Genomic DNA, 14,935 nt, shown 5'->3' on the forward strand with positions numbered 1-14,935 from the left:
TCTTTAGGGTGATTGCTATACGACTTGCTGCTGACAAAGTCTAAGGCATTTAAATTACAGCAGCAGTAATTTTCTTCAGTCGACTCATTTCCCTCATGACAAGATAAGAATAATTGTCAAGACCTTAATGGAGCCCAATTCGAATTACCACCAGCTAATAAAAGTAAGGAAGTCTAGGAAATCAGGAGAGCAGATTTGGAGTTTTAAAAGGTCACAGCATTAAATGTCTCCACATGAAGAGGAAAGGAGCGAACCGAGACAAATAAGTCGTGCTCATTTGTTCTGACGTCGCTGCAACCGGTGCTGCTGCAGGAGACGACCGCGTTGACACGAGAGGCCGTCGCCTCCTGAAACAGCTCTCTGCTGCCCACCACCCTCTGATGAGACAGAAAACATTTCATCCAAGCACTTCCACCATCCAGGTCTTGGCCCCCCGACAGCGACGACTGAAGCGGTGAAACGAGAACAATGAATGTACAAAAAAAAGATTCAACAGGGGCAGGGACTCTAACTGCAACATTTATTAGTTGTACAATTATGAAAAATAATCATAAAAAAAGACTGGAAGCCCAAGATTATTTACAATCTTTTCTCTGAAGTGAGGTCCCTCTAACTGAGTCAATGTATTAACCTTTTTTTCTTGAAAAATCACAGGGTATTTGTTCACGATATGTTTAATTTCATAAGATAGTCCTTTTCTCTCTTTTGACAAACGTCAAAAATTACATAGTACATACATACATATATATATAAATATATATATATATATATTTATATATATATATATAGATATCTATAAAAACAAAAAGTCATTCAAGTATCAAAATACGGCCCTGCTAAAATCATATACAATATTATTCTCATTATAGTCATCAGATTAGTTCCGACACGCCTCCTGATCCTTGACAATGTGCAAAAACAGAACAGGACTAGTTGGATGTCCGAGGGTGTCGACACTGGCGCGCCGTGCGTTTTCACACCGGCGGCACCACGTACCACATACACAACAGTTAAATCATAACGACCCGGTTAAAGTACCCAGATACGCTCGGCTGGGCCAGACAGTACCGTGAACAACCGACACACTGGGAGTTGGCTAGAGGAACATGCAGTGCCCTACTGTTCTGCTTGCAGCGTAGAAGTCTAAAGTCGTACCAGCCTGCATGGCAGGTCCGATGAATAATCTTGTCAAGCTTAACGTAAAAACAAGGTTGCAGGGACAGGAGGACGGGACCTGCAGTGATCCACTGCTCATCCAGTTCCAGCATCGGGACACACAATGCCCCATAAAATAATAAAATCAGATATATTACAAAAAAGAACAACAGCAACATTCAAATCAAATAAAAACATTGGGATTAAAGAGTCTTTGTAGTGTTTAGTTTGGTTAGAGTTCCTCCGATGCGGGATGATGGTCATTGAGAGAAGCTCCGAGGGTTGGTGACGGACGAGAGTGAACGCCTACAGTGTGAGGTGTCAACAACAAAACAACAGAATGCAGTTCATGTTCCTGATTTCTGCCACTTCCCCTTTCGTCACGAGTGCTGCATTGAAACCTGCAGCTACATTTCCTCAGAGAGTAGACGCCAGCGAGGCCGGCGTCGGCGTCTCGCGGGGCCGTCGGGCGGGAGGGTGGATGGAGGTGCGTCCGTGTGCAGAGAGGTCGATCGACTGATGGGGGGGAGTGCAGCGTCTTCTCCGTCCCAGAGGTGAGCAGGAGCCGACTGGAGCTGTGATCTGCTGCATGGAACCCGGGACCGGCCCCCCTATTCCCCCCGCCCTCCCGCCCGTCAAACAGAAGAAGAAGAAAAATAAAAACACATCCCACCCACCATGCAGCAGGGCTCATTCCTGTCCCGCCTCACTGACGGGGAGCAGCCATAGTGTTCAGCTACAGGGGGGGGATAGACACAGACACAGAGACACACGCACACAAAAAAGTGAGGTTAAAATAAAGTAAAAATAACAAAAAAAACAGTAAACTGACTGACACAAACGGCATGACGGTAAAGGATCGCCCTCCTGTCATGATGATTAACTTCACCAGCTGTGGTGAAATATTAACTCGGTGTCATTGGCAAAAACAAACAATGAAGGCAATGCATGATGGGTGAGCACCGAAGGCATTCGCTGTGAAGAGAACAACACCCGACGACACGGACGAGAACATGAACCAACACACTCGAGGAGTTTGTGAAAGTGCTTAGTCGTAGTTAGTTCACTCCAGCAGGAGCGTCACGTTTGCGTCCTGCTGCTCTCGTCGAGCAGTCATCAGATGGTTTGGACTTTCTTTTGTCTGAAGCAGCAAGACCCCCCCCCCCCCCCCATATTCCCCTCCAGGAAATACCCCCCAAAAATGTTCAAAGGACTAGGTCACAGTGCTACGATCTTAGCCCCGTTTGGCTTCAGGCAGCAGGCAGCTTACAGGGAGAAACCTCGCCATCACACCGCCACGTGCTCATCCCCACTAACACCTGCACCCCCAGAGAGAAGCAGTCCCCTGCAGGCCAACTGATGCATAGAAATGACGGGAGCTGCTCCACAGCCTCCTCAGATAACGTGCCCATCCAGGTACAGGGTGTGTGTGTGGCGGGTCGCTCCCGGCTCTGGCTAATCAGACGCTGGCAGGAGGGACGAGGCAGGAGGCGATAGGTCAGAGGAAAGAGCCTCAGAGCTGCCTTCGCCTACGTTAGCAGAGGAGAAAGAGTTGATCACAAAGAGCAAGCAGTTGGAGGTGGACAGGTGTGAAGGGAAGTGGACAGAACCAGGGGAGACGGGAGGAGAGTGCAGGTGAGAGGCGGCCTCGTGGAGCAGGTGACATCGGCGTAAAGGGGTGGACGAGGTGGAAGGGTTGATAAACAACAGAGTGTAGAGGTGGAGGTTTAAGCTTAGGAAGCAGCAACAGCAGCCGGTTAACCGTGGAAAGGTTGTGGTTTTGTCAGAGGAACAGGAGCAGCGGCTGAAGCCAGGTGGGGGGGGGGAGAGGAGGTCCAGCGGAAGGGAGGAGGCTGAGTCACAGTGAAAGGCACACAGAAGGAGGGGAGGGAGGAAAGGCGAGCCCAGGCCCAGCGGGAGGAGGGTCCGCTCAGAATATGGTGGTCTCGTACTTAGTGCTGATGGTGCGCTTGGACTCCTTGGGGTCCACGAGCCACGTGGCGCTGCCCTGGGACTGGGACTCCCCCTCCTGGTCCACACCGTCCCCCTGGAAGGGAAGACACACGCCATCAGAATCGCTGCCTGTCAACACTGCATGCTTGCAAGTTTGATCACACTTTCTTTAGTTGGCTGCAAAGGTTCATCTTGATAATTATCTAAAAATGTACCCACAAAGCTGTAGGATGATGAGATTTAATACAAGATGCAACATCGCAACCACTTCCAGGGGCACTCACTGGGCATGGAACGCTGATTCATTCAAAATTAAATATATAAATACTTAAATTATTAAATATTCAATTAAATAAATTAATATGACAATGAAATAACACAAAATGAATTAATAAAAAAAATCAAATAAAAGAGCCATGAAATAAATAAAAGTGTCATGAAATGTAATATGTAAAGGGGCATTACAAAATAAAAGTGTCATGAAATAAATAAATATTCCATTATGAAATAAATAAATGTGCCAATATGAAATAATTTGTTATGAAATAAAAAGTCATTGCCATTTAAAAAGTAAAGTTTTTATTAATTAATTTTGTATTTATTTCATTGTCATTCATTTATTTAATTGAATATTTCATAATTTACATATTTATTTATTTCATTTGGAATAAATCAGCGTTCCATAACTGGGTTTATTTAGTTAAATTACCTTTTTTTTTCTTTAATGGCAATATTTTATTTTCAATTGCCCTATAGCCATTTATCATACCATTTCTGCTTGTGAAAGCTACACATTTGGGTGTTTTATTTGTATTAATCCATCTTAACGTTGGTACAGACTTCTTGGAAGGACTTCAACATCTCTGACTGTTTGTTCCTGGCTGCAGCTGAGCTGAGCAAACACCGCTGAGTGTCTGTGTCATTAAACAGGCACAAATATGTTGTTCCAGTCACTTCCCATCACTGGCAAACACCGGCTCATTAAATCAACACGACCGGTTCTTTAGGTTTGTTAGACATGAATCTCTGGCTGACGGAGCTGCACCTGCTGCGCTCCACTTCCACCTGCTGCACAGGTGCTGCGATCGCACAGAGGATCAATACTCGGCTCGTCTCCTTGTGTTTAAAAAACACCGTATGAGCAACAAGGTTAAAAGCTTGATTTTCACCAAGGTGATTTTCTTTCTCTATGTAGTATTTGTTTACACTTCATTGTTAATAAATGTTAATGGTACTATTAAAAAAAAACATACATGTAAGTAGAATTAACTCTTCATGAATTTATTTGACAATATGTTGAAGTTTTAGGACTTTTTAGAGGAAGCAGTGGTATCACAAGTAGATGATAAATGGCCATAAAATGTAATCACTGTTAAATACTGCACTTCTATAAAAAGCTAAATATACAACACAGCAATATTTTCATATACTTAAACCATTTATTGCACTTTGTCAGCTGGTTGTTTAACAGTTAAGGTTGCAGATTAGGAGAAAATGTTTCCAAACAGTAATAATTTGCACAAATACAGGTTTCCATTACCTCAGGACGTTTTAATGTGGAGACAGCACCGTGTTTCTGCTCTCCAAGCTTAGTTTTGTTTTTCTACTAATAAAGGATGCAAAAAATCGTCTCATTGTAAAATGTTAAACTCACAAATCATGCAGTTGACAATGTCTTTGTCTGCAGCAGTTTTAGTCTGCAACAGTTTCCAGTTTTGCAGAAACGCTAGTAAGAGATAAGACAGGGCTCAACTCTCCTGGCGGGGGGATTTTGTCTGTCTATCTACCCAAATGCCACCAGAGGGCAGCAAAGTCAAACATATTCATGGAAGAACAAGCGAGCCCCCTACTGGTCAGTTACAGTGAAGTGAAGCTGACTTGAGGCTTTTTACAAACGTGAAAATACAGAAACTCATCATCCACACACAGCAACACAAAAAATGTTCTGTGGAGGAGAAAAGGTTGAGAGGGGACAGGACAGAAGGAGGAGACATAAGAGAAGTAGGTGGTGCTGGTGTAGTAACGGGAATGAATGCTGAGAAGGGCACGGTCTTTGGGTGATGCATACATCACCAGGAAGAGAGAAGACACGCAGACGAAGGGGGAGAGAGCGGTGGAACAACACAAAGTCTGATCACTTGCATCAAACACAGATAGGACTGTGGTTGTTACAGGGACACGTGTGAAAAGCTCTGTATACGTGCACACACCGATCACAAATCATCATTAGTCATCAAACGTGTCAGCTGTATATGTGTGATTAGCACATTTCAGTTGGACACAAGTTTTTTAAGACAAATTGATGCAGTGTGTAGCTTCTTATTCAACAAACATGATGGTGACTGTGGTCATGGAAAGATGTTACTCTTCTTGGGAAGCAACAACCAACAAGATTGTTGAACTTATGAAAAACTGGAGGGATCAGCCTCTAGAAAGAAATGTGGTTGAAAAAAAAACCCAACTAACAACTGTAAACAGGGATGACATCTGGTGAAATATGATCAAAACAAAGAAAAACAGTAGAACTGAAGGTAATGTTTAAGTGTGAATGTGATAGCATTTCCATCTGCTTTCTGCAAAGAAAACCACAATTATTGGAACCAAATCCCGTGGCCTTAAATAAATCACCTGTGTGAGGCTAAACAAAACTCAACTAAGGAGTGTAGATTTACTGTATTTGAGGAATTGAGAAGGGAGGGTAAGAGGAACGGCTGAGAAAGTGATGCACCCATCATGCTGGAGTAGTGTGGGTGCCCAGTTCTACGCAGTAAGAAGTTTTCCATTATTAAGATGGTTGTGATTCTAACGAACAAGGTCGTAACTCTGATCCGCACTCGGAAACCGTCTGTACAACATATGTCGTGTTGCCCCGCGAACGTGAGTTCACCTACCCCCGACTTCCGGACGCTCCCGCGGGGTTTGGGCACGGGCCGGCTGGACTTGGTCTCGATGACCTCTGATCCCAGGGGGAGGTTCTGGTGCTGCTTTGTCCTCTGGGCCTGCAGTGCCAGCTGGTAGGCCACCTCGAACGCCTGGCCCAGCGTCAGGATGATCTCGTAGGTCAGGTTCTACACACAAACACAGAAACCAGGAAGGCTCCAGCTGAGTTTGGAGAAGCAGACCTAAACTGGACACATCATTACATCACTACACATCATTAGTACACTTTAATAATTTAATAATCCCCGAGAATCCCGCAGAGCTTTTATTTTGTAATCTACACTTTAGTCTGGTTTTTATTCCTCTACGATATTGCATTATATGTTTAATTATGGTTATCGTCACATGACCAGCATTTTTGTTGCGTCTCATCTTGTTTTCCTCAGGTGATAAAGGTTCGTTGTCGATGATATTTAGGCTGCGTCCGAAATTCCATACTTCCACCCTAATGAGTATGCAAGATTTTTTTAGTGCGTCCGAAACATTAGTACGTACACAATAGTATGTGCTATCCATACTCATTCCGGAGAAATGTATTAGTGTGGATTGATGGACACTAGCTCAGCAGAAACTTCCCACAATGCAATGCAGCAGTGTTTGGTTGCTAGGGTGCTGCCTAGATACGGATATGTCATAAGTATAATATTAAGTATAATAATATTATTATATAATAGTAATATTATAATATTGGTATATAATAATATTATATAATGTCATCTTGTTTCGGGCAGGATAAACAGGAAATAGCGGAGCGGAGCTGCTACTGCTGCTGTTACCATGGTAACAGCTGCTACTGCTGCTGTGACACGTCACTTCCTCCCAACGGCAGGAAGTGGCGTGTGCGCTCTGAGTAGTACGTTCGAATTAATGCACACTACTGATATTTACTCAAAAGTGTGCCGAATTTAAGTATACTTTTTAGTATATACTGTTTAGTATGGCATTTTGGGCGCACTGTTAGTCATAATTTTCGTTGACAAAAGCATCTTTACTGACAGAGCAACACAGCCACTTGACAAAGAGCTCTGAAATCATCTGCAGGCAATTTGAGGGGAAAATCCCTTTCCGGATGACCACATCACTGTGTGTCTCTGATGTAAATAACAACAAAAGTTGTTCCCTCTCTGCCCGACAAGGATCAGCTCAGAGTCTCTCTGACCACCGTGGATCGTCCCTGGTAGACACCGAGAGCAGCGTCACGGTCAGTGCAGGTCACGATAACGAGAGTGGTCTTATTGTGGCATGTTATCAAACTACCGCCGCTGTGTTTACTGCTCAGCAGCCTCTGCGTTCAGGCAGCCGGAGCACATCACAGAGACTCCCCGCCGCCCGAGGAAACGCAGCGTCGTTAAGATGACTCTGCCTTTCTGGGGAAGATAAGAAGCATAATCGTCAGATCTCGGGGGTGGGGGTGGGGGTGGGGGGTAGGTAATGGGCGGTTAGTTATCGTGGCTGGAGAGGCGCTGTGCCTCCGAGGAGGCTATCATCATCAACCCAAGCATGACGCCTTGAAGAGAAAGAGAGGGCTCTCTGGAGATTGCAGCGTTACCACGCAGCCTCCCGTGTCTCCACTAATACGGAGCGACTGCAAACGTCGGAGGAATTCAAATGTGCCTGTCAGGAAAGTTCGAACGGCTTTGGTAAAACGTATAATGCTGGATGACGGGTTACTAGGATGGAAATCAAGGAAGAAAAAGAAGGTTTATGTGGCTTTAAATTATCGCTCTAACTTACCTGTCTTGTCAGCACTGAAGTTTAACAGAGGCCAAACTAAAACGCTGTTCCTGCTCCAGGGGTCCCACACAGCACGCCAAGGCAGGATAAAGGAGCTACAGGGCTCTATGAGCCGTCTGTGTGAGTGGAGTTTATACCACAACACTATACCGGACTGTCTCAGAAAATTAGAATATTGTGATTTTCTGTAATGCAATTAAAAAAACTAAAATGTCATACATTTTGGATTCATTACAAATCAACTGAAATATTGCAAGCCTTTTATTATTTTAATATTGCTGATCATGGTTTACAGCTTAAGAAAACTCAAATATCCTATCTCAAAAAATTTGAATATTCTGTGAATCTTAATCTTAAACTGTAAACCATAATCATCAATATTAAAATAATAAAAGGCTTGCAATATTTCAGTTTATTTGTAATGAATCCAGAATGTATGACATTTTTGTTTTTTTAATTGCATTACAGAAAATAAAGAACTTTATCACAATATTCTAATTTTCGGAGACAGTCCTGTAGATGTACTAAGCAGTACGCAGGTTGTAAACAACTGCACTATTTGCAGTATGCAAGAAATTCCTACATGGTGTGGTACCTCTGGGGTCATTTCCAGTGTGCAACTGACCAGTCTACTTCATATACTATATCCCATAATGCAATGTGCCACTATAGTGGAATCCTGTCACAACAATCATGTGACCAACCTGCTTAGTCTGTGTTATGACTGCAAACACTAAAACTCCACAACATAGAGCTGGACAGTATGGATGTGTAATATTTACCAACACAGATACGAGAAAACTCTTCGAGGTCTGCAGGTTCCTCTGAAGAAGCAGACTAGTGTCTGCTTGTTCAGAGGAACTAGGGTGAAGGAGTCCTTACCACGTCCACCGTGCTGAACACATGGCAGTAATGGTGGCTGGTCTTCAGGTCCTTTGTGATGTAGGCAAACGTGCACAAGTCCTCCGGGTCCTGGGCTGCACACGATATGTTCCGAATCTCGTGCTCTGCAATGATGTTCTGCACCGAGAGGAACGTTGCCATTATAAATGAGGTCTGTGTTCGATCATATTAACATACCAGCAAGACATTATGGAGCAGTGTTGCTGAAAAACAAAAGTAATGATGTCTTTCTAGAAATAAGTGGCAATTAAAGAGGAGACAATGAGGCTTACTGTAAATTGATGCAGTCAAATATACAAAACACATGCATAGGCTTATCTATAAGACTGTAAAATCCCCTCTGGTTCTAAGGTTTTACGTATCAAGACATAAAATAAAATGCATTGGTCCAAATGTGAGAGTTGGAGAAAAGTCAATGAAAATATCACAAAGGAGAATGAACTGGCGTGTGCTGAGGTCTCGGAGCAAGACACGGCTCTCGGTTAAAGAGTAACAGCTCCAGTCTGCGCACGCAGGGGCTGACCTTGTTGGCTGCATCGATGAACTTCACGCCCTTGTAAGTGATGGAGAGCACGATGGTGGGGACTTTTCTCATTTGTTCAGTCGACCTCTGCGGGAAGAGCCAGCCGGGGTACAAAGATCATCAGGGGGATTTTCAGATCACTCAAACAGCTTGTGAAACATCAGAAAAAAAGAGACGCATTTGTTTTCTTACCCGCATTTTGGAACAAGCATCTTGTGTGGACTCGGTACCCCTCAGGTCCTTGATGAGCATCGACCCCAGGTACTATAAGCAAGGAGGAGAGAAAACGCTGTCAATCTGCCACGGGTTTAAATAAAAGCACATCATACAGGAGGGACAAACAAGTCAACGCACATTCGATTCGTAGGCACAGGATTCAAAGATGAGTTTTTCGGGCTGGTGATGCCAGTTCTGGACCGGGGCATACGGTGCTGCTAGACTTGGCGGCCGCAGAGTCAAGCGGGGCTCTCGATGCCAGTCCTCATGATGCTCCTGGAGAAAAAAAACAAACATTAGTATTGGTGTCCATCAGGTCTAGGTCCATCAGAGGCCCGCCTACATCAAAAACAAACGGGGCATCCGGAGCACGTACGTGAGGCTTGTGCCGCTCACTGCGGTATCTCTGGGAGACGTCGTAGTCGGTGTCTGGGGCTTTCTTCCTGCCTGGCTCTGCCGTGGGCACCAGGGGGTCCATGGAGCGGCCGGTGTACGACTCCATCTGGCTGAGGGGGGACGAGGACTGGGACCCGGGCAGGTCGTGGTACTGCACACACGGACACAAACAAAACTGTTTACTCTAAGAAACATAGGGGGATTGACTCTAATGGAGCGTGACGGCGAGGAGGAAAGAAACAAGATGAAACGTCATTACAAAGTGTAGGAGTCTGCAAGTTCTCACCCTGATCTGAGACAAGCGAGGAGGTTTTACTGGAGGCTCCTCGTAGGGTCTCTCCGCTAATGAGGCAATGATGCGTTTCCTGTGACCAAGCAAGGTAATTTTTAGCACCTGGGGAAAAAAGGGGGGACTATTACCTACTGAACAGATGCTGAAAACACGGAGGTGCAAATGAGAGAACACCAAATAATGAGCCGCCGCTGATGCATAACTTTGATAGGTGATGTTCTGAATCTGTCTCGTCCTGTCGACTCCATGCATCCTGCATGAGCACGCACCTGCTCGTCTCTTTACAGAAATAAGATACCTGCCAGTGATTACTCACCGCTCAAGCAATCTGCAGACGCCATGAATGCATTAAAAATGCAGCACTGCACCATCAAAGGCAGACAGAGGGATTTCTTAATGTAAAACCCAGCTTCCGTTTCTTTACAGGAAAATGGTACAAAGGACAGCGGTGTGCTCACAGGCTCCTGATCTAATCGCATTTTAAAATCTAGTCTCATAAGAAAGTGACTTTGTTGCACCACCAACGGCATAAAGTTCTCTCACACGGTTACAACACTTCCTCAGGATTTCACTTCTTACACTCAGACGGGGAAAACTACGGCCCAAAGTCTGAGCTCGAACTATCAAACAGACTTTCTTTAGCGTACTTGAGAACCCATTCCACCCTCCGATAGTCTCTGCAAGTCTGAGAGCGTCGCTGCAACTCACATTGACGATCTCCAGCTCCCACAGGTTTTTGACGCAGTCCAGAGTGCGGTAGCCACTGGCCAAGAAGTTGTGCAAGTACTCATGCAGGCCCAGGTTCTCCAGCCAGGACGACAGCGAGCTGCTGCCGTCGCAGCCCAGCGCTTTCACCTGCGGGGAAACGCTGAGTGTGTCACAGAGGCTTTGGAGGATGGAGGACAACGACTGCACCACCCAACCGCTACTTTAAACTATTCTAGCCTGATATTCTCAGTGGCTTTGCATTAAAAAACGCTGACCCAAAGTTAAATGGTCACATTTATATCACTGAAGTGTTAAACATGCGGACCTTACAATGAAAATAATGCACATTTCTCTTACCAATGAATTATTTAACATAATTATATTATTATTACATCATAATCCACAACAATGTTTGACGGTGAGGCTCATCGAGCGGGAGTTGAGCTGACTCGTGTTGTTATCTTACTTCTTTGGGCTTCAAAGAGCCAACAAACTAAACCATCTAGAGGGTTTAGAGGTGAGCCGTTCAGAGACGGCCGCGGGTCAAACGTCCCCATAAACTATTAAAAGACTTCTTTGGCTAAAAGTCAAGAATCCACCAGCTGCTGGAGGCAGCCGACAGCCACCGACGGGATGGGGCGAATGAGGAACAGAGACGGGGTGATTGCCTCATTATTTCACATTTGGTTAGGTACCGGACTGATGAAACATTACTGGAATATCACGGTGTTATTGGAGCGTAGCTGCTCAAACATATGCGGTTCACGTTTCCACCGGTGCACTCCTGCTCTGGTGTCGAGGCGAACGCGCTCTGATGTGAACCCTGGGACGTATCACTGTGGAATGACGTGGGTGTCAGTGAGTCGTCACCTTTGGCAGCGAGCGCGCTGCGTGCAGGATCTTCTTGCGGTGACTCGGGTCAGTGATCCCAATCTCTCTCAGGTCCTGGTCCTCCATTACGTTGCTGCCCTTTAGAAGCAAACACAGTCCAGTGGGTACACGTACGTCCAATCATCAATGACAACCCCAAACACACACACATACCCACACACACACACACACACAGCGGCCTGAATCCAACATTAAATATAACTGGGATTGATCGTCCATGAGAAAGGCCTTCGCTGCAGGCGGAGTATTGATCTAACTATGCCATCACTGCGAGGGGAAAAGTCAGCGTCCTGACTGATTTCTCCACAGAACCCAGCTTATTGACTGTTGCAAGCAGACTGCTGATAACCACTTAAGTGTGCGGGGGGGAAGAGGACGGGGAGAGATGTTGGAAGCGATGGTCAGGCCGGTCTTTGGTTACACGTGGTATCGCCTCAGACGGCGCGGCAGGAAGTGGATAATGGACGGAGACGAATCGATGACAGAGATGCAGGTATGAGACGTAGGAACAGAATCGTAGAGCTGTAGCATCTAACTGTTGCTGAGAAATCCAGAAAACCCTGAGAGAAGAAGAGAAACCTCTACTGCAACAGCTGAAGGTGTTTTTTTTAGTGATCCAGTACACTGATTTCAGGATTTCAGTCAAAATAAATCAGGAGTTATAAAGCAGTGATACTCAAACGGACCAATGAGAAGACAGTTCCAGGCAGAGGTGTCAAAAGTATTCACATTCATTACTCAGGTAGAAGTATAGATACTAGAGTTTAAAAATACTCCTGTAGAACTTCAAGTATCAACTCTAGTTTTTTACTCAAGTAAAAGTATAAAAGTACTGGTTTCAAAACTACTTAAAGTATAAAAGTAAAAGTAATGTAAGGGGGAAAAAGCCATTAAGGACAAAAGCCATTGAAAATGAATGTATCTTAGTATAATGCAAATATATTAAAGAAGCATATATGTGTACTATTGAGCATTAACATGTGTTTCAGAGAGCAGGAGATATGATGACTAGTTTCCTATAAGTATTGTAATGGTGCAAAAAGTCAAACTTCAGAGGCATGTTATCATTTATCCTAACCTTTATTGGAATGTACATCCAAGTTTAGTTGCAGGAATCTGAGGGAACGGATGTAAGAACAAAACTGGACAAGAACATCTGAAACAACCACAACCACATTCACTCTATCCGGATGGAGCAATTTAACTGGATAGTTTTTTTTAAAGGCCGAAATGAAATAGAGTAACGAGGCTGTTTTTAAAATGTAAGGAGTAAAAAGTACAGATAATTGTATGAAAATGTAAGTAAAAGTAAAAAGTCGTCTGAAAAATAATTACTCCAGTGAAGTATAGATAACCAAAATTTCTACTCAAGTAAGGTAACGAAGTATTTGTACTTTGTTACTTGACACCTCTGGTTCCAGGACCACAACTGGCAGAGGTGAGAAGGTTAAAGTATCACACGCTTCCCCGTGGTACATGTGACGAACATGTACCCGACCAAGCAACTGGAACCTCTAGTAAATCCCATGGTGCCGACTTACTTGTGCACAAACACACACAAGACACCAACAGACCGGCGAGAAAGTGTGTGCAGGTCCAGCCTGCTGGCCCGTTTTTCAAATGGACGCCGATGCAAATAACATGCAACAGGAAGAAGAGCGGAGCGTGCACGTATCTGTGAGGGTTAAATACTGCAGATTGTTCCGTGCGATACTTCCTCTGGAATCACAACAACAATGCCAACTTTGCTGAGTAAGACATGAACATTGCAACACATCAGCCCCGCTGGTTCTTATTAAAGAACAGAAGTGTGTAATATGAGGAGATCCACCCTGTCTATGGGAAACAGAAGAGGTGGGAAAATAACAGCGATCCACACTCTGGGTTACGGCTCGGCTTCATGATGCTGCTTCTTTGCTTTTTAAAGCCTCGTACTAAAAGCCCATTATCTCTGAGTAGCAGCCGTCAGTCTCCGTCTCTCCGGCTGAGGGTTCAAACTACTGGGAGAGCTGGGAGGATAATGGTGCTTTCACAGTGCGTGGATGATTGCATTACTGTCCCACTGGAGATGAACTGATAGATGGCTCTCCAGAAGGAGAGAGCGCTAACAGACTGGCTTCACCCACTTCCTGGGTTGCTGTTCTTCTTTCTTCCCTTTTTTCTGATGCTAATTTGATATGTTTGAATGCACCAGTTGTATATTGAGTTTCATGCTACACACTCGTTCACAATGATGTTGTTTATAGATGTGCAGATAACAGATGCGTGATTCTTTTCCTCTCCGTTTAGTGCTGTAATCTTCTTCGCCTTGCTTACTCAACAAAGGCCCAGTTCTCTTGTCCTCATGTCACTTCTCCTCCGTGTGAGTGTGAAAGGTTCTGAGGACAGTTCCAGAGGGTAGAGGCCATGGAAAAGCAGGTCTCTGAACTTGGGTGTTCAGACTTCTGTCCTCCTCTACATGCAGAGCGCAGTCTAAGGGCCAATGCCAATACACCCCCTACTTTCTACCACTAGCTCTAAAAATGAAGCCACAGCGGTAGGGCCCTTGTAATCTTCCCTAGGGATTGGGACACCACTTGCTACGTCACTGCGTGGTTTACGTTCGGGTACGTAAGCGACTGCGTAGTTACGTTTGCACATACGTCACACCATATCAGGAAGCTGAGAGCTAGAAGCAAGTTTTAATTTCTGCTGTAGCGCTGTTAATATGCCACTTTTGGCTGATTTATGGTTCCGTGTTAAAGTAAGTTACGCGGCGACGCGCGCCGTACAGTGCACGGCGACGCGTAACCTACGCCGTAGGCTCTGCGTTGGTGTAACGCAGAACGATAAATCAGCCTTAATTCTGGCTAGATCTGAAGATACAACGCAACAACGACCAAGCGAGTGATTATGTACATTCACTGAGTGAATATTATGAAAGTAAAATATATATTTCTCGCTAGAAATGTAATCAAAATGCATTTTTATGCAGAAACTAACTCAAAATATTGATTTTATTCACTAAAAATTAGAAATGTCCGCCATGTTTTTTTGTTTGATTCAGTCTGCAAATGATGACGTAAAGTATTCTGGGAAATTTTTCTGGCCCTCGGTCAGCTAGTGAGCATCTGAAAACCCTCGCTCTGTAGGGCTAGACTGATGCCCCCTAACCCTCGCTTAAGCAACAACCCCTAGATGCAAAGAGGAATTGGGACACCACTACCCTCACGGGAACGCGCAAA

The 14,935-nt window shown here is 44.7% G+C and overlaps 1 protein-coding gene across 10 annotated transcripts in view; it reads right to left on the reverse strand.

Annotated features, from left to right (window-relative positions):
- Positions 1-488: 488 nt before the first annotated feature.
- LOC133456819 (ankyrin repeat and SAM domain-containing protein 1A-like) overlaps positions 489-14,935 on the reverse strand; it is a 67,919-nt gene continuing 53,472 nt past the window's right edge. For 8 of the 10 annotated variants that reach the window (XM_061735431.1, XM_061735426.1, XM_061735424.1 and 5 more), the window contains 10 exons: positions 11,691-11,789; positions 10,821-10,967; positions 10,107-10,214; positions 9,801-9,971; positions 9,563-9,700; positions 9,401-9,472; positions 9,209-9,295; positions 8,665-8,802; positions 6,000-6,176; positions 2,692-3,202 (listed from right to left, as the gene is read on the reverse strand). In XM_061735431.1, the coding sequence (XP_061591415.1) occupies positions 3,086-3,202; positions 6,000-6,176; positions 8,665-8,802; positions 9,209-9,295; positions 9,401-9,472; positions 9,563-9,700; positions 9,801-9,971; positions 10,107-10,214; positions 10,821-10,967; positions 11,691-11,789 (1,254 nt within the window). In that variant the 3' untranslated portion in view covers positions 2,692-3,085. The other 2 variants (XM_061735428.1, XM_061735427.1) reach the window with 2 other exon arrangements.

This window comes from Cololabis saira, chromosome 12, assembly GCF_033807715.1.
Source record: "Cololabis saira isolate AMF1-May2022 chromosome 12, fColSai1.1, whole genome shotgun sequence".
NCBI classification, from domain to species: Eukaryota; Metazoa; Chordata; class Actinopteri; order Beloniformes; family Belonidae; genus Cololabis; species Cololabis saira.